Below are 22,899 nucleotides of genomic sequence, written 5' to 3' on the forward strand. Positions count from 1 at the left end.
CAAAACCTTGCACTTTGCTGTGTTGAACCTCATTAGGTTCACCCAGGCTTACCTTTCAAGCCTTTTGAGGTCCTTTTGAATGGCATCCCTTCCTTTCACTGTGTCGACTGCACCACTCAAGCAAACTTGCTGAGGGTGCACTCGATTCCATCATTGATAAAGATGTTAAAGATCACTGGTCCCAAGACAGACCCCTGGGGGACGCCGCTTGTTACCAGCCTCTACCTGGACATAGAGCCATTGATGACCACCCTCTGTCTGTGGCCTTTTAAGCAATTTCTTATCCATCGAGTGGTCCACCCATCAAATCCACATCCCTCCAATTTAGAGATAAGGATGTGGTGGGGGACCAGGGAGGTGGTGGAACACCTCCACCATCCCTGGAGGTGTTCAAGAACCATGTGGATATGGCTCAGAAGGACGTGGGCAGTGGATGTGGTGGGAGTGGGTCAACTGTTGGACTAGGTGATCTTAGAGGTATTTTCCAACCTTAACAATTCTATGATTCTGTGAAATAAATATCAGGCTTCTGGTAAATACATGAGGATACTGCTTGTCAGCTGTTTAAACTAGCTCTTAACTTCTAGCATTTAGAACAGCAGCACTTTCTGTAAACAGTGTCATTTTGATGAATAGCAAAAATGTTCTCCCTTATGTTGATTTTTTTTTCCAATTTTTTTTGGTCTATCTCTCGCTTTTTTGAGGACAGACTCCCTTTTTTTTTTTTTTTTTTGAATAGTATTATCTTGTTCGAGTTCCCATGATGATTTTCATTTGTAACCAAAAAGTGAGGAAGCAAGGCCTTGAATGTTAATTCGTTGTTTTTATTCTCCTCTGTCCTGCTTGTGTTTTGATTTGTAATAACTTGCAGACCATATTCTGGTATTTTATGAATCACTCACAATCATGCAATTTAGAGGTTAGGAAACTGTAATGGCAATTTATATTAAAATTATGTAATTTTTTTTAAAGTTATCTTACCCTTAAAATGTTTACATTATCTTTTCTTGCACTTATTGCCTAATGGTTATGGTGGCCAAAACTTACTCATCTCATCATTGGCAAGGAGCAAATAACAGGAAGATACTTCCCAACCAGACTGCTTTGGTTTTCCATTTATTTACAAAGTTTTAAATTACAGTTAGGAACTTCCAGTTCTGTCCCAACTCTTACTATCCCTTCCCCCCACCCCTCCTCAGTAGTCAGGCTTAAGGCTCTTGTTTCCCCAAAATTGCTGAATGGTAGGGGTTTACTCTCAGTGATTCACTGAGTGTTGTGCCTGCCTGCAGGATGGGGTTGTGTGGTCTTACCTCTCTGACAAGTGCCAGAGCCCACTTTGGGAAATCAGGGAGAGGATGTGGCCTGGAGTGAATAGGAAAGCTGAGATCTCTGAGACCTTTCTCCTTGAACAGAAACAAGCAGTAATACTTCTCTGTTCTGTCTCAACTGACTTTATCTCGAGAGTTCAGTGTAGCCTGACGTTAATATAAGTGCTTAGAAGTTTTCATGTCTTCAGACAAGCATTTCTTTTGTGCTGTGATAACATTTATCTTCATGGATATTCTGATTTCTCAAAACTTTTTTCTGTGAAATACAAAAGATTACAGAATTGATTCACTTGATAAGGAAGTTGAGGTGAGATTCCTGGGCAGAATTTAGTAACAGATTTCAACAGTTGAGTTTTCAGAAGCACCTGGAATTTAAAGGTCAGGCTGATGGCTGAACATCTTACTCTCTGTATGTATCTAAGATCAGTTATCACCTGCACATTTCTAGGTTTTATGACCAGATTGTTGAGCAGAGATTTTATTGATTACAGCGATATAATTGGAAAGTTAATGTGCTGTAGCAGGTAGAAGCAAATTCTTAATTATTTCAGTTACCTAATCATTAACCTAATTAATGATGGCCAGACTTCAGAGACTGTAATGAATGCAAGCATGGATTTCGTTTCAGTAAAAGTATTTCCCTTGCTTTCCTTTTGTCTCAGATATTTTTGGAAGAATATGTTTATGCTTTGGCAACAAGAATTTTGGTGTGCTTTTTTCTCTTCCAATTTCTTTTATTCTTTCAGCACCCTCTGTTTTATTCTTTCAAAAATGATTGGGCTGAATCAGTCAGGATAAAGTGTTGAAAGAGATGCTTGTTTGCCTGCTGCTTTTTAAAATTAATTTAACTTATAGCTTAATTTGTATCTGCTGCTTACTATTACTTTTACACAGCAGCCTGAGTGAAAATCTGGGAAAGGAAGCCAGAAAAGGGTGGCAGTACCCACAGACATGAGTCAGTGATTAAAAAATTGTGTCCCTACCTGTGGATAATTCTAGCTCTGTTTATAGTCAGAGTATCTCTGGTTCTGTAGCACGTGGTTGTTGTTGTTGTTGTTGTTGTTGTTGTTTTCTTAAGTCATTTTGCTAATGTTCTGAAGTTTGCTCTATACTACAGAGAGAAGTGTTACTATGGCTTGTGATTATATCAACTTTTGTCCACTTTCCGCAGGACTAGGGAAGTAATCCCACCCCTGTATTTGGCACTGGTGAGGCCTCTCCTTGAGTACTGTGTTCAGTTTTGGGGACCTCAGTACAGAAGGGACACTGAGGTGCTGGAGCAGGTCCAAAGAAGGGCAGCAGAGCTTGTGAAGGGCTTGGAAAATATGCCCTATGAGAGAGACTGAAGGAACTGGGGCTGTTTAGTCTGGGGAAGAGAAGGCTGAGGGGAGACCTTGTTGCTTTCTTCAAATACCTGAAAGGTGATTATAGTAAGAGCAGGGTTGGTCTCTTCTCACTGGTGACAGGTGACAGGATGAGGGGAAATGGCCTCAAGTTGCTCTAGGGGAGGTTTAGATTGAGTATCAGGAAAAACTTCTTTACATAAAGGGTTGTTAAGCACTGGAATAGGCTCCCCATTAGGCTGGTTGAGTCACCATCCCTGAATGTGTTTAAAAGCCGTTTGGATGTGGTGGTCAGGGACATGATTTAGCAGAGGGTTGTTAGAGTTAGGGTAGTATGGTTAGGTTGTGGTTGGACTCGATGATCTTTAAGGTCTTTTCCAACCTGAGCAATTCTATGATTCTGGAGACAACATCTTTTATGTGCCTGCCTGCCACAGGAGATTAGCATTGACTTCCTATCTTATATTATTGTGATGCAAGAAGAGTTTTAATATGTAGGCCATAACTTTTAATAAGAATTCCTATTGTAATCTTTATAGTATAAAACCTTCATTATTTTTTTTGTTCGTAAAATGAATCTTGTTTGATAGGCCACAACAGTCCCTCTCTTTTTCTCCCTCTCTTGAATCTGGATAGTAACAGATCTATTTTTTTTTTTTGTTACAGTATCTACATTAAAGCATTCAATTAACAGAACATAAATACCTGCTCACAATTTCTCTTAATCAAAATAACATACGTTTTAAAAGGAACAGTGCCATCTGTTTTTGGATAATAAAGCCTATGCCCAAAGAGAAAGAAATTGTATATCGAGAGTGCTAGTAATCTGTTCTTTCATTCATGAAACAAGCCTCAAACACTATGCTAGTTAAAATAATATATCCAAGTTAACATTCACAGTTTCTTTAAAGCATAATTTGTCTTAAATGTGGTAAATACACACAGTTGGATTCTTGGCTGCCTGTTTTTTGTGTGTGTTTATTTGATTCTTCCTTGTTTATACTAGTTACAAGTTGCTTCTCAAGAGTTACTCGAAAGAAAATGAAATTTCAGTTCCTTGCAATTTAATTTTCATCATGCTATCATCCCAGGTAGCTGTGCTGATGCTGTGAAGACAGCAGTGTAGACCAGTCAAAATGTGATGGGCCTGTACTGACACACAAATTGTAATAAAAATAGTTTCTTGTCTCTTAATCTTGAAATATCTTTTGATTTAATCTTTGGGATAATCTGAGGTTGCAGTGTTGCTGTCTGGCCACCAGATAGAGACTGGTGTTTGCAAAATTGTGTGGCTGTTTTTTTGTTTTCTGTTATTGAAAGTTCTTCAAAGCCAAAAGGGAAATTGGTATTACCTTAATGATAAAAAAAAATAAGTGTTACTGTGTAAATTGGGTAAAGACCACTTTGTTTCATAATCTTCATTATCAGAAAGGAAGGGAGCATGAGTCTGAAGAACAATCTTAGAAGAAGGGAAACGTTTACGTTTTTCAATATAGCAAGGAAGGAAAAAAGGTCAAATCCCTCTCCTCTCCCACTCCAAACTTTCTTAAGAAAGGAAATTTGATTTCTAACTTAGAAAATAAACATGAACGTTTATCCTACAAATTCCTTTTTGCAAATCAGAGCAATCTTATGTCTGAATAGTTAATCTGAACTATTGAGTTCTTCTGTATATAAGCTCTCTCCTCAAAACATAACCTGCAGTAACAGAGGCTGGTTGTATCAGCCTATGTCAGATAGAAGTCTCTGCAAGTATTTGTGTGCCAGTCTCTTTTACTGGCAAATCTACCCATATTTCTGTGTTCCAATCATCTCTTTAAATCAAATTCAGAAATTAAAGGGAATTCTTGTGTGTGAAAAGCCTCTAACAGTGTTGGTTATGATTAGGACTGGATGCTGTTTAGGTTTTTTAGCATTGCAGCATAAGTACCAAAAATGATCATTTTTAGGTGTGATTTGTATAACGATTAAAATTTGTTTGGTAGTTGAGAGGAAGAAACAAAAATATTGTGGAAATGTCAAATTATTTGTTTAGAAAATTTTATAACACCTTCCTGATATTTACAAAATGGTCATGTGCTTGTAGTAAGAAAGAATTAAGGGGGATTTAATTTAATAAGCCTGCTGAAAGGAAATTGATGGTAAAGGGCATATCCAAAAGTGAATGATCAGTGTAAACATCTAGAGCATGACTTGGGTTAAAATTCCCTGGAGCAAGTTTAAGTTTATTACACTGTCTCTGAGAAACAGTCTCTAATCTGAAAGGCTTAAAGTCAGCAGTCTTGCATGGGTGTAAAAATGTTATGTAGACATATTCTGAGAGGTGTGCACCAGAGCTTTGAATTGCAGTTCAAGCTCCACTGAGTCTGTAGCAGTTGGGAGTCTTGGCTTTATGCAGATGCAGGGTGGTTACTTGCAGCTTCTTGGCTTTTTTTGCACTCTCTCTTCAGCTCATTCACAAACTTTCTCAGTCTCTTGCTCTCTGTCTCTTTTGTGTTCATGAGTTATTTCCGTGGCTGCCTGTCCTCAGGAGAGCATGAGCTAATCTTTCTAGTGTGGTTGTTTTGGGTGCCTGGGTTCAGATCCAATTTCGGATATCCAAAAATTTCAGATACCCAAAATCTCTTTAATGCTTCTGTTGGCAGAACTTTTTGAGGTTAATTAAATTAATTAAATTAAAGATATAAACATAATTTTGTTTGGTCACTGTGGGGGGGTGGAGGAGGAAGAGCTATTTGTACAGCCACAGTCCTAAGTATTAAGTAATACTGTAAAAGAAAGAGAAGTGATTATGTTTTTCCAGTTCCTTTATTAGCTCAGCAATACTTACATATTACCCAGTTTCATTATTTTTGTTGATGGCTTGTGCTCTTTCCCTACCTCTGTAGGGGGGTGACTGTGAGTTCAGCTGTAATGGGAGGTAGCAGATGAGATTAAGCAACTGGAAGTGAAAAGGGTTATGAGCCTGAGTGTATTTGCTGGGGTGAGATGAGATGATGCGAGATGAGAATTGTACAGCTCAAGTGTGGTGGCCCTCTTAGCAGTAAGAGTAAGGAAGTGAAAGGAGCTTTAACGTGTTATACAAGCTTTTCCCTGGATGACTGAACTTGCTGTGGGGTTTGTTGTCAATGAGAAGAGAGGGAATAGGGAAAGGCAAGCTTTGGGACCAGTCACTATGTGAGACAGAGAAGTTGACAGTTTGCCTTGTGGTACATTTGTGCTGTTAGGTTAAGTATATGCTGAACAGTTAGTCAGCTTTAGCCAAATGATATGGTTTGTGACTCAGTTTTTTTCTGTTTTATCTGGTGGTAGTAATCACCTCTAGCTTCCCACTTGAATCTTTTCAGGAACTTTGTCTTCTAAGACTTCAAACAAATCCTGAGGAGCAATGGCAGTTGAGTGGTAGATCCAGAAACTGTATGGGGCATGTCTGCAAGGAAAAAAGAGGCACACGAATAAGTGTGTCACACAGAAGTCTTAAGGCTTTACGATACTAATACCAAAAAATACCCTGCTGTTGAACATGTTAATGTTTGAGAAGTAATCAGTGTTAGGAAACACAACTGAGCAGTGTACCCATCTTTTCTGGGATGTTTTTAAACTTCAAAAGTTGGTATGGTTTTCATGAGCACACTTGAGATTTCTTTGGGTTTATATTCTTTTTTTAAACTTGATATTGCAAAGTATAGTAGACCTGAGTTTCTTGATTAGGAATGTAATGAAGTTTTAATTTGGCAAATTGTCACAGTTCTTCAACAGTTACTAACTTCCATTTGTGATTTTAATGCAGCTAAACATCAAATAAAGTTCATATATCAGCCATGAAGGTAGAGCAGTAACATCAGCTTGAATCTGTGTAATCAAATAAGCTGTATTTTTAACTGAAGGAAAGACTGTTTGTAAGGATTAAGCCAGTTAGGTATACTGAGAAGGGATATGTGTTTGGCTATTTATTGATTCATTGATCAGGAAATACAGTAAAAAGTAACTGGACCAAATGTTATTTTCTTTGATTTCTGTATTTGTTTTTCTTTTTGTGTGTCTGTGGCATCTTAAAGAAGATGTTACATTGAAGTAGCTCACTTCTGTGAGGAATATCTTGATTTGGTGGAAGAATTCTATATAACTGAAGTTCTGTTTTTTTCTAATATATCTAATATTGTCATGTTACAGAGGCGGATGCCCCAAACTTTCCGTGATCCAGCTACTGCTCCTTTGAGGAAACTCTCCGTAGATTTGATTAAAACATACAAGCATATTAATGAGGTAATGGGTCCAGCTATCTTTGTAATGTGTGTTGATAGGAAGTTTGTGTTTGAGATAAGTTATTAAGCGGATTTTCTGTGAATCATACCATGTTCTCTATTGGCATTACTTTGGATGTGTCTTGCAAAGTAAAGTTCTTAGTCTGTAAATCATTTTTATTAAATCTGAAGTGCCTTCAAAGAACAGAAGTATATTAATACCCTGTTGTATTGTGTCTCAAAAGACTAGTTTGTTCCTGTATGTGGAATAGAGTAAAAAGAGAGAATCCAGTCTATTTTTTCCCCCCTGAGTAATATTGGTTTTTAATTTCTTTCTCTTCCAGTGAAGATTTATTTGAAAATGGCTAAATTTTTTGAAATACAGTTGGCTCTAAGTAACTGTGTATTTTCAAAGCTAATTAAGTATTGGGATACTTTTGTTTCTAAGCCTGATTCCTTGCAAGTTCTGAAAACATGCCTAAAAGATGTTAAATTTTTACAAAAATATTAGAAATTAATCTCAAGAAAATATTGTTATTTAATTTTCCTTCTGATTATTCATTGAACATTTAAGACTTGTGAAGAGATGAGAAAAATGATGGTTCCTCTCTGCAGGTCTCATTTTAAGTCATTGATGTCATGGTCCTTGTTGCAGTACAGCCAGTAAGATTTTTTTTATCCTGGATATGACTTTCTATTGTTTTATAAAGAAACTCTTAAGTTTTTCTGATGTTTGATAAAGAAATAAAGAGTGGCACAAACTTTTTTTTTGTTCATCTTGAAATCTTTATGAATGTATCTAGAGAATTGTATTTTTCTTTCAGCATACCAAGTCAATTTCAAAAATCACAGGGTAAAGTACATGGTGATTACAACAAAAGCTATTTCTGTGAACAGATGTTCTAAAAGGTGCTCTCTTAAGCAATATACTTTTCATTATTTACTTTAGGTTTACTATGCAAAAAAAAAACGGCGGCATCAACAGGGCCAAGGAGATGATTCCAGTCACAAAAAGGAGCGAAAAGTTTACAATGATGGCTATGATGATGACAACTATGACTATATTGTAAAAAATGGGGAGAAGTGGATGGATCGTTATGAAATTGACTCCTTAATAGGCAAAGGATCCTTTGGACAGGTAATAAATATATCTATCAGCTGTACAACCTCTAATTCATGTGAAAGAGTATATACATATCATTTGATGTAGTATACCTATCCATTTTGAAATTCAGCTCTTAATTATATTTTTGGCTGAATGTTGAATACTTGAGTTGAAAAGTTAGTCTTATTTATTCGGCTTTTGTCTTTCAGGTTGTAAAAGCTTATGATCGAGTGGAACAGGAGTGGGTGGCTATCAAAATAATAAAAAACAAGAAAGCTTTCTTAAACCAAGCCCAGATTGAAGTGAGACTGCTTGAGCTTATGAACAAACATGACACTGAGATGAAGTACTATATAGGTATTCAAATAGTTTTTCTTAATATTTATTTAATGAAACTGGACTATTTTATATCTTGCCATATAGAGTACGATGCTGCAACTAATGCTTTTGATGCTAACAAAATGAAAAAAAGTAATACAACTTTTAATAGTGGTATTCAGTGTAAATTACTTTGCATAATCAAGATGTCATTTTGCAGTAGGACTGCATTTAGAAGAAAAATGTATGAAATGCTTTGGGATAACCAATTTGCTATTTATTCTGTAACGTTCAGACCTTCTGTAGAACTTTTTAATGATATGGACACTAAAACAAGTTCCCACAGACCAGCTTTTTCATAGAAACTGTAGTACTTTGCGTTTCCCACTACTTTGAGTATGTTTCAAGTTATCTGGGAAAGTTTGTGGATAAAAGGATGTGTGTTTAACATGAAACAATGCTATGCAGTAGTTTTATGTCTACCTTGATAATTATTTCTTTATTTTTGCATGTTTGAAAGCTTAAAATCTTGTTTAACAAAATGGAGATAAAATTTTTTAAACGTTTAGACTTGCCCATTGAGATCTCAGAAAGTATTTCCAAGGCTTATAATTCTGACTGTTACTGTAGATTGGCATGCTGTTCCCTGAGGTTGTTATTAACATACTACTTGAACTTTTTAGTAAGAATGAAAGTAAGTCAGCTCAAGTAAAAAGTTTATTAAATCCTGTCCTCTGGAGTGAAGTATTTGGCAAAAATATGATGGAAAGAAAGCATGTTGTAATGCGAGATGGAAGACTTGCATTACAATTCGTGAGAAATATATAATATAACATATAATTCGTGAGAAAGAATAATTAAAGACAATGCAACTCTGTTTTTAAATATCCTTTATCTTTGTAGATGCTGAAATACTAATGGCTGTACTAATATTACTAATATTTATTTCTGTAGTTCAGAAAGAAATTTTTGAAATACGTTATTACACAGATATTAAATTATTATCTGATGGCTATTTGGTTACATTTTGATAATTTATAGATTATTATCTTCATAATACAATTTATTTATGTAGTTTAAATGTTTTGAAGGTATTTTAAATTTATTAGGAACATGCTTATACGAAAGAAAATCTATACTTCATACCCTCCTACATTAAAAAGATGCTTCAAGAACAAGAAAGGAAGGACCTGTTTCAGATTAACACAGGGCAAATAAAAACAATATAGGCACCACTAAATGAGCTCTTGAAATTTTAATTTTTTAGAATGTTTGGAATACCACATGAGATTGACCAGAACTTCACATAATCTCACTGTGTGGCTTAACAAAATATGGCTTAATATAGAGCGTTATTTAAAGAAAGAAAAATAATTTAAAAAAAAAAAAAAAAAAAGGTTCCAGTAGTTTTGAACATACAGCTTTTGCTTAGGCAAGCACAACTGATTTCAGTACTTTTAGGCTTGTATCAAGTTGGTTTTTGAATCTGTTAAGGTGTATTTGAATGGTTCCCCTTTTTCTTTACCACGGTATTTAATAAACATGACAGCATTAATAAAAGTTAAATGACACCAAATAGATCATGCTTTGAATGCATACCATGTATTACATGTGTTGTGAAAACTGAGATCTCTTGGTGCTTCACTGTACAATATTTCTAAATACAAGAACAAAAAGTTTTAAACCTATTTTTTTCAACAAGACTTACTGAAGCATTCAACATATTTTTTTTTATAGAAAGATGTCTGTAGGACATAGAGATTGTTCACCCTTGCAGTGAGGCTGAAAGCACTGCAAATACTACAATGTACGAGGTGGTGTAAAATGTAGATTTTAGAAGGAACGTGATTAAATTAGAAGACAGGACTGCAGATGTACGTTTTTAGCCCAGTTTTTAATGACATAAGGTGTAACTGCTGATGCTTCCATCAAGTGTCCTCTTACAGCTTGTTTCTTTCAAATCTAATGCAAGTATAGGAATGCTTTCAGGTATTTAAGTTCTGCAGTGGCAGAGTAGAGGATAAACATTCAAATGTAATGACTCCATTGCAGGAAAGGTCTGGCAGTTATCCTGGCTATTCGAGTTGTATAGCAGTTGCACGTAGTACAGCTGGCCAAGTAACATGCTGGCAATTACAAATTAGTTGGAGGAGGTTGTGTTTCTTGCCAATTTGGCAGGTCCAGCAAGCTTAGGTTGGATAGGTAAGGGTTGGAATAAGGTGAAAGAAGGCCACAGGAACCTGGGCAAATGCTGTTACCTTTAAGGTAGGAGATTATTGGAAATATATTATGGGTGAGAAAGTACAAAAGATCTAGGTAATGCAGTATTGCAAGAATTAGCATTGGAATCTGATTAATGTTCATAAATACCTAAAGGGAGGTGAGAGGCAAATGGATGAGACCAGGCACTTCTCGGCAATGTGTAGTGAAAGGACAGAGCACTGTGGCCTAAAACTTGAACACAGGAAGTTCTGTACTAACATGCAGAATAACTTCTTCATGGTATGGATGATAAGAACACTGGAACAGGCTGCCCAGAGAGATTGTGGAGTGTCCTAAGGAGATACTGAAGACTCGTCTGGATGCCTACCTGTGTGACCTATTACAGGGTACCTGCTTTTGCAGGGGGGTTGGATGCAATGATCTCTTGAAGTCCCTTCCAACCCCTACAATTCTGTGATTCTGTGGGATAGAAGCAAATGGTATTGCTACAGGTAAATCATAATAGACAAATGAAAAACTGGCATATAATAATAAAATAAAATTCTTTAGGACACCAAGTAATGACCTTAACTGCAAGTCTGAATTCTGATTGTACTAGCATTGATTCAAGATTTTATTATGACAAAGAGAAGACTGTATTGCTACTTATCCGAGTGCTCAAATATTTTTTCATATTTCAATTTTCTTATGGCAACCAACCTGAATGCTTAAAAACCTGGTAAATTCTGCTTCCCTCTAAACAACTGATTTTTTTGTGTATTTCATGAAACAAATTGATTGGGTTTGTTGCTTTCATAATTTGAGATTATGCCTAGTTGAGTTTAATGCCTTTGTGATTGTGATTAATTATATTAATAAAATTAATCTATTGAAGTCATGAGTTACAGATTGCAGTAATCTTATGGTATGCTTTAAATTATTCTGGTTGTTTGTTTGTTTGTTTGTTTGTTTGTTTTTAATCTCTCTTCTACCTTTTAAAATCGTTTTTTGTTAATATAGCTGTACTCAGTTACACCTGTGGACACCTCAGCAGTGTGAATGAAAACCAACCAAACCTAGGCATAGCAGAAACATATTATTTCCAACATGTAATTAAATAACTGTATATCAGGAAACAAACTTAACAATATAATCTTATTCGCAGGTCAGCACAATTTAGCATTGTCTCATAATTTGTATGTAATAATTAATCACACAGCACACGCGTTAATTATTTTCTTCTCTTTTTTTTTTTAAAGTGCATTTGAAGCGCCACTTCATGTTCCGAAACCACCTCTGCTTAGTCTTCGAAATGCTGTCCTACAATCTGTATGATTTGTTGCGGAACACCAACTTCAGAGGTGTCTCATTGAATCTGACAAGAAAATTTGCGCAGCAAATGTGTACTGCACTGCTTTTTCTGGCGACTCCTGAACTTAGTATCATTCACTGTGACCTAAAACCCGAGAATATCCTGCTCTGTAACCCCAAACGAAGCGCCATCAAGATTGTTGATTTTGGCAGTTCTTGTCAGCTTGGGCAGAGGGTACGTATTGGTGAAAATTCTAATTGCGCTGTTGTTGGATGCACACAATAAATGTAATATTTGTAAGTCATAATACTTGATAGCTAATTTAAATTTTAGTAATGATGACTTAAATAGTAATTAATTATTGAATAGGATGTTGGCCTTAGGAGAATTATAGAATCATTGAATCACCAAGTTGGAAAGGACCTACAAGATCATCTAGTCTAACCATCCTCCCATTACCACTGCTACCACAAGCACTAAACCATATCTCGTAGCTTCTCACCCAGATGCCTCTTGAACACTGCCAGGGATGGAGACTCCACCATCTCCCTGGGCAGCCATTCCAGTGCCTGACCTCTCTCTGAGAAGAGGTTTAGATGGCCATTTTAATGCCATAGTAGATAAACACTCCATCTTTTTTTCTTTTCTCCTTGGTTATATCTTTATAATGCAGAATGCATCAACACTTGATTGTAGAAGTCTGCAGTGCTTTCTGCTCTTCAATATGCTTTTTTATTATCTTCTTATTCTGTAATGGTGGTATAAATATGAGTAAAGACACGTGAAAAGCTTTTCTAGGGTGAAGGGGCACATTGCTTTCTTTAGATTAGGATAGACCTATAATATTAATTATATTAAAAAAAAATTGTATTTGTGTCCTGTTGTTCTTTGATAATGAGCTATTAAAAATCTTTCTGGTATAGTTCCAGTATAGAATTTTCTGTCTTGTGAAATGAGCAGAATAGTAAGGGGTGTAGGGAAGTAGCTTTTTTTTTTCATGTGGAATCACCTGGTAATTTCGTCTAATTTCATCACATCAAAACTGTGACTATTTATTTATTTATCTATTTTCCTTTTAAACAATAGGTTTTGTGAGAAATGCTATGTAATTCTCATGTGGCTCATAGAGTAGTTTTTCTCTTGATGTTACCAGACAAAAATTTTGTTGCATAATTAACTGTAAGCAACTGTAACTGCATGAGATTACCCTTGTCAATGGTAAAGCGTATTGTCATCATGAGTGAATCTGCACTTTTTTTTTGTAAGCAAGAGTTAGTATTTTCTTAAGAATTAACATTTAAATATTTTTATAAATTTACAATGTAGTTTTAGCATCACTGAAACTCTGTCTTTGCTTTCCCTACTGTGAAAGTGTATTCTATGGTAATTCCATTTCGTAATACAGATTCATAATAGCACTCTTTGAATGCTGTGTATTATATTAATGGTTTTATTTCAGATATACCAATATATCCAGAGTCGTTTCTATCGATCACCAGAGGTGCTACTGGGAATGCCTTATGATCTTGCAATTGATATGTGGTCCCTTGGGTGTATTTTAGTTGAGATGCACACTGGAGAGCCTCTTTTCAGTGGGGCAAATGAGGTATGCAGCTATTACACAGTACCCGTAATCTGATTTTTTGTTGTTGTCATTCATTCTCACTGTGATATTAATCTGTTTTATTTTCATGCATAAATTAGGAAATACTAATAATTATAAAATCAGAAAACATCAATGATAGCAGTGCCTTTTGTTAGAACTCTAACTCACCTGGTATTAATGTTCTGTTTCTGGGTACTCTCCCCTTCCCTGTTCCTTATTTGCTAATTTGTTTAGCTAATATTGGATTTTTCTTAAACTTGCAATTAATTCACACTTAATGTGTATGGGTAGTTAACATTTGCTTTCCATATGATTATATAGAATATTGGACTCTTACTGCATTGCTCAACTGTATGTCTCACGTTATTCATGAATATTCTTCATGTGGAACAGGTGGATCAAATGAATAAAATAGTGGAAGTTTTGGGGATACCGCCTACCCATATCCTTGACCAAGCACCAAAAGCAAGAAAGTTCTTTGAGAAGTTGCCAGATGGCACTTGGAACTTGAAGAAGACCAAAGATGGAAAAAGGGTAAGTTACATAATCAGGATGAAAATATGGAATGTCCCTAAAAAAATTTAAAATACTACTAATAAAAATGAAATGGTGATACGTTACTTCGTTTTACGTTATCTTACCAAAACATGTCTTTATTATTTATTATCATTGTTCTGTGTCATAAGACAGGGTGATTAAGTGACAATTTACATAGTACTGAATAGTTTCTTACTTTGATTTGACTGACTTATTTTATGACAAAATTAAACTATGAATAGAAGTGGTTTAATATATGTGACTTGGTTTTCCAACAGGAATACAAACCACCTGGAACTCGTAAACTTCACAATATACTAGGAGTTGAAACAGGAGGACCAGGTGGACGTCGTGCTGGGGAATCGGGTCACACTGTAGCTGACTACTTGAAGTTCAAAGACCTCATCTTAAGGATGCTTGATTATGACCCTAAGACACGAATTCAACCTTATTATGCCCTACAGCATAGTTTCTTTAAGAAAACAGCAGACGAAGGTACCAACACAAGCAACAGTGTGTCTACGAGTCCTGCCATGGAGCAGTCACAGTCTTCAGGAACCACCTCTAGTACATCTTCAAGCTCAGGTGAGGTTTTTCTCATTAATGGAAAAGAAAATTGTATTTCGGAATCATATCAAAGGAGACTTTGATATGGGTTTGTACAGCCTGGAGAAAAGAAGGCTGCGGGGTGACCTAACGGCAGCCTTTCAGTACTGAAAGGGAGTTTACGAACAGAAGGGGAATCAACTATTTACTAGGGTAGATAACGGCAAGGGGAAATGGTTTTAAGTTGAGGGAGGGAAGATTTAAGTTGGATATCAGGGGGAAGTTCTTTACTATGAGAGTGGTGACGTGCTGGAACAGGCTGTCCAGAGAGGTTGTGGATGCCCCGTCCCTAGAGGTGCTCAAGACCAGGTTGGATGGGGCACTGGCCAGCCTGGTCTAGTATTAGATGTGGAGGTTGGTAGCACTGCCTGTGGGGAGGGGGGTTGCAGATTCATGATCCTTGAGGTCCCTTCCCACCCTGGCCATTTTGTCCTTCTGTGAGAGAAATGTCATATCACTATTGTAATTCAGAAAAATTTCTGTCAGTCATAGTCATCAAAAGCATTTAAAATTAAGTAAATTTACACAACTGTGAGTGATTATCGTAGGTCCTATATTTTTTTACCTTGAATCAGTTTAAATCTTTATGCTGTCATTGTTTACAGCTTACTGTAAATTTTCTCTCTTGTGTTGCTATGATTTTTATAGGTGGATCTTCTGGAACAAGCAACAGTGGAAGGGCACGGTCAGACCCCACACACCAGCATCGACATAGTGGTGGACACTTCACTGCTGCTGTTCAAGCTATGGACTGTGAAACACACAGCCCACAGGTATGCTGAAGTAGAGCTTTTGTCTGTTTGATACATATATTTTTTTCTGAGATTATTAAATCCCTTAAACTAATTATATTAGGTTACATGACAAGAAGTCATGTCATTAGTGGAGGAGGGAGGCAGGGGTGTCCTCTGAGAAAAATTCAGGAGCTGACCCAAGTTAGATAAGAGCAGGCTCCATCTGGCTCAAAAAGGGACCTGCTACTGGCCAGAACTGAGCCAACAAGTGACTCTGTGGTTGCACCGCTGTGATCGCAGATTCAAGAAAGGAAAAAAGACTGTACAGCAGCAGCTGGGAGAAAGGAATGAATAAGCATAGAAAGAAACAGCTCTGCTGATGCCAAAGTCTGAGTATAGGAGGGCAGGATATGCACCAGCTGTGGATCAGAAGTTCTACTGCAGCCCCTGGAGCAGCCAGTGGAAACCAGAAAAGATCATACATACTTCTTTGCAGCTGAAAGTTTCTTTTTCTCCCAAGTAGGCAGTTGTAACTCATTCAACAAATTGATGTGTTTCTAGATCTGGCTTACTTTAATTTGACAGTAAGGTCATGTATGTATTGGACATACTTCTGTTGCTTGTTTGAAAAAAAAGTTCAGAATGCAAACGTAGTTTTCTTAAGTTATATTTAGAAATGTGTATTAGAAATGATTCATTGTTTTACTGTTTATTTTTTCTGTTAACACAGGTTCGACAACAGTTTCCTCCTCCAATTGGTTGGACAGCCACTGAAGCTCCTACACAGGTCACTGTTGAAAACCATCCAGTTCAAGAAACCACCTTCCATGTAACCCCTCAACAACAGAATGCATTACATCATCATCACGGAAATAGCTCTCACCACCACCATCACCACCACCACCACCACCATCATCATGGACAGCAAGCCTTGGGTAGCCGGACCAGGCCAAGGGTCTACAATTCTCCAACAAACAGCTCCTCCACCCAGGATTCTATGGAGGTGGGCCACAGTCACCACTCCATGACATCCCTGTCTTCCTCAACTACTTCTTCCTCTACATCTTCCTCCTCTACTGGTAACCAAGGCAATCAGGCCTATCAGAACCGCCCAGTGGCTGCTAACACCTTGGACTTTGGACAAAATGGAGCTATGGACATGAATTTAACAGTCTACTCTAATCCGCGCCAAGAAACTGGCATAGCTGGACATCCAACGTACCAGTTTTCTGCTAATACAGGTCCTGCTCATTACATGACTGAAGGACACCTTGCAATGAGGCAAGGGATTGATAGAGAAGAGTCTCCCATGACAGGAGTTTGTGTTCAGCAAAGTCCTGTGGCTAGCTCGTGACTAAACTGAAACTAAGTTTGTTTCTTGTGTGTTTTTATAGAAGTGGTGTTTTTCCAAAAACAAAGTGCAAAGCTGCTTGAATCAGAAGGAGATAAACTCACTGAACCGCTACAGGAGGGCAAAGCTGACTATTTTTTTAGACTTGAAAAGATTGCAAAGGGACAATGAAGTTTTTTTTGGTTTGTTTTGTTTTTTTTTTAAGAGCCATGTCCGGACCCACCTTAACAGATAGCATAGTAGTGTTCACCTTTTGCTTCCCCCATCTTAACTTGCCACAACCTAGTCATAGTTTGCTTTTTTCTTGGGGGGGGATGGGAGGGAGGAGAGAAAGAGGGTTTTTTCTTTTTTTTTTTTTTCTTTTCCAGTCTCATTCAACAGGGATTGTTGTTCAAATGTTAGCTGTAGTTGCAAACTAGTTTATTTTTAATGGCATTGCACATGATTTACAAAAAGGCCCTTTGAAATTTTTGGGTGGGAGAGGAGTGAGTAATATATATATATTTTTTTTTAGTTCCCCAAACAAACATGGGCACAGAAATGCAGTACTGTAAGAAAGAGGGACCTTCAGATCACACAAATATATATTCTTCAGTTGTAAAAAGGGACGGTTGTAACGGAGTTTGTAAGGCACATTAAGCATGATAAGTGGCGGTGATCAGAACTCTCCTTATCTGAATCTACTGAGGATCAAAGCAGCAATTGTAATGGGATTCTGTGTGTCTCATATTTTGGAGACCACAGTCAGTTAGCGTTGAAATATGACTGGTTTCATAACTAAGGTGCACTGAGAAGCAATCAACGGGTCGGTCCTGGCCAGTCGTGGGGAGGTCTAAGTGGTGGTCTTTGGGATAACCTTTGGCCTTATGGATTTGGACTCTTAAGTTAGAAGAGCCTACCATTTCAGATGCAATCACTTTTGGACATGCTTTTGCAGACAGTCCTTAATGCTGAAAACACAGAGAATGGGTAATTCAAGAGGCCTTTCTTTTAAAATAGACTTTTGTGACCCACTTATTGTAAGGTATTGCAAGGTCACTTTGCGTGTGTCATAAAGTTGACTTCCTTATTGGTTGAAGGTCACAGGAGTAGTGGTTTGCGTTTGATGGAAATAGCTACAACTGTGTCCCTTCCCGCTTTTTACTTTTTTCTTTTGCTTTTTCTTGGCACGTGGTTTCTCCACCATTACTTCTGCACAAAGACGTCTTCTGTTCATCCTGAACATTTTTAAAAATGCAGAATTTTATGTGACTGCTTTTTTGCCTCACAATTATGCTGTGAATTTTACAAAAATTTATTTTCTTTTTTGATAATTTATTGTACCAAAGCTGTTTTTATAGCACATAGATGTCTGTAACCAATAATGTAGCAGTTCTGCACTTTGACACAAGGTGTAACTAGACCATTTTTAAATGTCAGTTGAAAATTATGGCTGTACTATTGCTTAAACAAAACTGGAACTGTTGTTGAATTCATAGCCAATACATTTACAGCAATCTGTGTACTGAACATAATAGAGCGACATCTACTTCAAGACTATAACATCTGTTACATTATAAATGTGTTCAGGCTTCTGAAGGTAAAAGGGACACTAGATCCAGAAGCTATGAAACCAGCAGTTTGATTCTTGTATTCCTTATTAACATAATTGTAAACTTGAAGGCAAGACCTTGATTGCATGAACAGGTCCAAAATAATAGTCTGAGTAAAGCAAAACACTCACATGAGACCTGAGGTTAGCAGGCTGTATTTAACAGGTGCCTAATTTTTGGGTAATGCTGCCTTAATATAACACAGTCAGCTTGGCAGTTGCAAAATTTATGGGCCCGGTCAGAGATTTATTTATATTAGAAGTAAAAGCTCGGTGAAAAACATCTGAAAGAATAAGAGTGATTCAGTGATTGCCCATCCCAGATTAACACTGTTTGCCCATTGTATATTACAGAAGCAGTGATCTACCTCTGCCAGCAAGCCCTTTTAAAAGTCGATTCAGCAGAAATTCCAGAGTTCATACTGGTCAGTTCCACGTGGCTAAGTAATTTTTTTTCAGGCTAAATGGTGGACTTTTTTATACTTACAGTGGCAGCATAGCAGCTGAATACCATGTACATGTGAATGAATAATGAATACTTGGAATTACCTTTTTTTTTTTTGTAAATCACGACTTTTTTAACAAGTGATCCATATTTCTTTTCTATTGACATGTCAACCCTGTGGATGAAAGTGGGTTGTTTTTTTCCTGATTTCTTTCTTTTCTTTTTAAACTCAGTGATTCCGAGAAGTTTACAGGAATTGGAAGGCTGTCACCTTAAAAACAGGATGCTGAGTTCAGCAATATAAAAAGGAATCCAGTACTTACTGCTGTCTAGGAATATAAGGGTAATATGAAATCTGGGTATTTTTGTGTGCATGGGTTGCCACACCTTAGCAAGCGCCAAAAAATGAAGCAGTTAAAAGAAAAAAAAAACTTACATAACAGAAGAAACCACAAAATCCAGTGCTTCTGCATACTGTGTTATGTTACAGTCCAGTTTTGTGTGCTTTACTACACAGTTTGGTTACAGGACTTCTGTGCATTGTAAACATAAACAGCATGGAAAAGGTTAAATACCTGTGTTCAGATTGTAAGATCTAGTCCGGACTTGCTGTGTATATTGTAACGTTAAATGAAAAAGACAAGCCCTTTGTATTATAGTCATGCAGTCTTATGTATGATAAACAGTTGAATAATTTGTCCTCAGACTCTTTACTGTGCTTTTTGAAAAAAAAAAAAAAAAGAAAAAAAAAAAGAGAGTAATTTAAGAAAAAAAATGTAAACATAGTAAATCTTCCTATGCAATTAACCTACTCCAAGCCATGGTATGGTAGGTATGATTATACTATAATATGTAAATATCAGATACATTGAAACAGACTTAAAAATATGAAAGTAAAAGTTGGAGGCATAATGGATAATTTTGAGTTTTTAATTGAAACAGCAAGGTATACAAATCAATGATGTATGAACACAGCTCTGCTTGATTCTGTTTGACTGTATTTGTAGTTTGAGTTGTTTATATTATCATCTGTTAGTTTGAATGTTCTTATATGCACTGCAGCTTTCTACCTAATACAAGACTAGCTGATTTTAAGGCCAGAAGTGACCATGGTAATGAAATATTCTGACTGGCATGCCATTAACCCTAGGATTCAATCTAGTTATTTCTGCATCATGGAGCCTGTATCTTCTGGGTGCAGTAGAACATACTTTAAAAAACAAAACAAAACAAAAAAACACCAGTTTCCATGTAGGTTCTGCAAGTGTGAGGATTTCTCCATGTCTCTTGAGTGATTCAGCTAGTTCATTTTCCATACTCTCTTAGTCCTCCTTCGGTTTTGGAACTGTTTAGTTACAGCTGCTGGCCACCACATAGCTAGCTGCCTATTAGAACAACTAATAACTACTCTAGTTTTAAACTCTTACACTTTATTCACATAAAAAAATATGTTAACTTTAATAACCTATGTAGATGAAATCTCTAACTGTAAAGCTTTTACGGCTCTTCTGAAAATTCAGATGTTTTAAAATCCATTCTAAAGTGTGGACATGAGAACTGCATACAGCATTCTGGTAGTAATTTCGGTATTGCTGTGTGCGTGTAGTATGTGCAGGTACATTCTTGAACCTTTCAGTTTATATCTTTGCTTGTTTGTTTATACCTCCAAGGATTGCATTTTTAAATCTTTCAGTCTCAGTTATTTGCATTAAAAGATTGTAAATTTAGTTGATTATCCATCATGGTTCCTAAGTCCTTTTCAGAACTGCTGCTCTTCCAGGATGTAGTCTTCCATCCTGTAAGTATAAAGATGTCTGAATGGGACTGGTTTACGGAAGGGTTGGATTCACCTATAGATGTGACTTGTATTCATTGTTTATCATTCTGCCATCGTTTTTATTAAACCATCAATAAGCTTATATTTTATTCTTGAAAAATCTTAAATGCCTTCGAAGATAATTCTTGTCAAAGCCTATCGGAAGCATCCCTTTTGATAATGAGGAAATAATCTAAATCCGTAACTTTTTGACACAGGGTGTTTAACACATTCTGTGCTGATTAATAGATCAAGTATATTTCAATAAGATTGTTGTATGAAACTTCTGACTAGTACGAAAGCATCTTTCCAGTCAAAATAGCACGAGTAACTGACTAGAAAGTAGAGTTATTGCTGAGCATTGATCTCATGAGGATAGTTTGTATGTGATGCAGCATGACTGTGGCAAGTGATACATTTTTATTTAGAAGAGTGGTTATTAGAATTTTGCTATGTCTTACGCCTGTCAAGCAAAGAAAGATGCCTTGCCAAATTGCAGTTTCCTGTTGTATGTCCCTGGGTTTTCTTTTTCTGCATTCTGTAGGAGTAACTTGTTGAAAGGTTTGAAATCAGGATTTATTTCTCCACCTCACAGTGGTAGCTTAACTATTTGTTTCCTGTGGATTAAGATGCCTTGTTTCTATTTCAACAGTTCTCCATATTAGCCTTGTCAAATATAGATACGACCTGCCTAGACCTGAGAGGATATGCAGTTTCTGTTGTTTATCATATTTTATGCTAGATGTTACAGAGCATTACAGAGTTCAATCACAAAACAGTCACTGTGACAGTCCTTGATACAAGAATGTAATATATTTCATGAGCCAGACAAAAGTGGTCATTAAAATTGTGCACTTGAGGCTCCTCAGCGGAAGGGAAGAATTTAATCACATCAATCACTGTTCAGAGATAATAGAGTGAAATTGAGTCTTTGGCAGGGATTTGATTTAGTAGAGGATAGGGGTTGGAATTGAAGGTTGTTCTCTGGAAGGGAGTCTAAACAAGATGAATAACACCACAGGGAAGAATGAGAAATACCCTTAGCTAAAATAATGGTGGAGACACAAAGTGAGACTGAGATTATATTCTACATGGTCCTGGTCCGAGGAGAGCATATGATGGAACCTAAATGAAGAACTTCATGGCCACGTTGAGTGAAGATTAACACTTCTACTTTGAATGGATAATACCTTTTTCACAAGAAGATGGATTCTCGTAATTAATGTGAGAAAAGTCCAGAATGTAGGTATGCATTTATTTCAAGGTAGATTTGAATCCAAACTATAATTAAGTTGCAAGTTTGCAAGGGAGCAGAAATGTAAGATGAGATGAGTTTGTTACAATTAAGAAAGGCTAAATTGAAGAAGGAGATTTTAGTTTTTGACAGCAGAGCAAATGAGAATACATTGGACTGAACAGATCAGCAGAAGCAGCAGTAATGGAAAAAAGTGGATTGTCAACATGTAGGCATCTAGTGATACTTTCATCTATTTACTAGCTAAGGCTGAGAAATATACACTTAAAATGGGCTGAAGGCAGAGCTGAGTGAGACCTTACAAGAAGCAGACCATGCTAGAATTTAGAGAGTTCTAGAACTGTAAGAGAAAAAAAGCAGTTAAGCAGTGTATGTTGCTGAGTGAGTGATTCTCTATTAAATCTTGAAGGGTGAGAGTGGAAGTGAGAGCCCCCAAAGAGATCCCTAAGAAAAAAATTTAAATGTTGCCTTGGAGTAAAAAAGGCACAGGATCTCTTAGTATTCATTTGTATGTTCTAAAAGCGTTTGTAAGCTGAATTCACAGTGACTCTTATTCCGAAAGCAGGACATCTTCTGTTTCATGATGAGCAATTTTTCCTTAGCGAGGAACAGGGCAAAGCATCACAACTGAATAGTGATAAACTGTCACAGTGGAAAGCTGCAAACCTCAGATGTGAAAATAGCATGCAAGGAAAAGGGCCCCAGTATTTTTGGTTTAACAAAAGTTTTTTTTTGGGGGGTGGGGAGTGGAAATTAGGGCCAGTAATACAGCTGATAAGACAAATACCATTGTTGTAAAAACGTCTTAAGTCTTTCAGGAACAGTGTATTGAACAATTCAGCTTTCTAAAAAAAATTCTAAGAACCCCAGAGAGCAGATGTGTCCCAGAACAAGCTGGTCTGAATTTCAGTAAAGCCAGTGCAGAGAAACCCACGCATACATCGTACTTTCTGGATGATAGAATGTAATGTGGCTTTAGGTAAAAAAGGCAATGCAATTAAACTTCTTCTGTAGTACACTGGAATCTTCTTTTATCTTTCTTGTATATCTTCAGAAGAGGCACTTCTCATCTCTGGTAAGTCCGTGTCCAGCTCTGAGTCTAAGTA

The 22,899-nt window shown here is 36.7% G+C and overlaps 1 protein-coding gene across 2 annotated transcripts in view; it reads left to right on the forward strand.

The window, feature by feature from the left end:
* Nucleotides 1–19,420, forward strand: part of DYRK1A (dual specificity tyrosine phosphorylation regulated kinase 1A) — an 84,528-nt gene extending 65,108 nt beyond the window's left edge. For both annotated transcript variants that reach the window (XM_031612590.2, XM_090122556.1), the window contains exons 4-12: nt 6,845–6,937; nt 7,865–8,053; nt 8,230–8,377; nt 11,800–12,086; nt 13,312–13,458; nt 13,852–13,992; nt 14,274–14,580; nt 15,250–15,374; nt 16,066–19,420. In XM_031612590.2, the coding sequence (XP_031468450.1) occupies nt 6,845–6,937; nt 7,865–8,053; nt 8,230–8,377; nt 11,800–12,086; nt 13,312–13,458; nt 13,852–13,992; nt 14,274–14,580; nt 15,250–15,374; nt 16,066–16,689 (2,061 nt within the window). In that variant the 3' untranslated portion in view covers nt 16,690–19,420. The remainder of the gene's footprint in view (nt 1–6,844; nt 6,938–7,864; nt 8,054–8,229; nt 8,378–11,799; nt 12,087–13,311; nt 13,459–13,851; nt 13,993–14,273; nt 14,581–15,249; nt 15,375–16,065) is intronic.
* Nucleotides 19,421–22,899: the final 3,479 nt, after the last annotated feature.

The sequence above is a fragment of the Phasianus colchicus genome, chromosome 1, assembly GCF_987193195.1.
Source record: "Phasianus colchicus chromosome 1, bPhaCol1.hap1.1, whole genome shotgun sequence".
In the NCBI taxonomy this organism is placed as follows: domain Eukaryota; kingdom Metazoa; phylum Chordata; class Aves; order Galliformes; family Phasianidae; genus Phasianus; species Phasianus colchicus.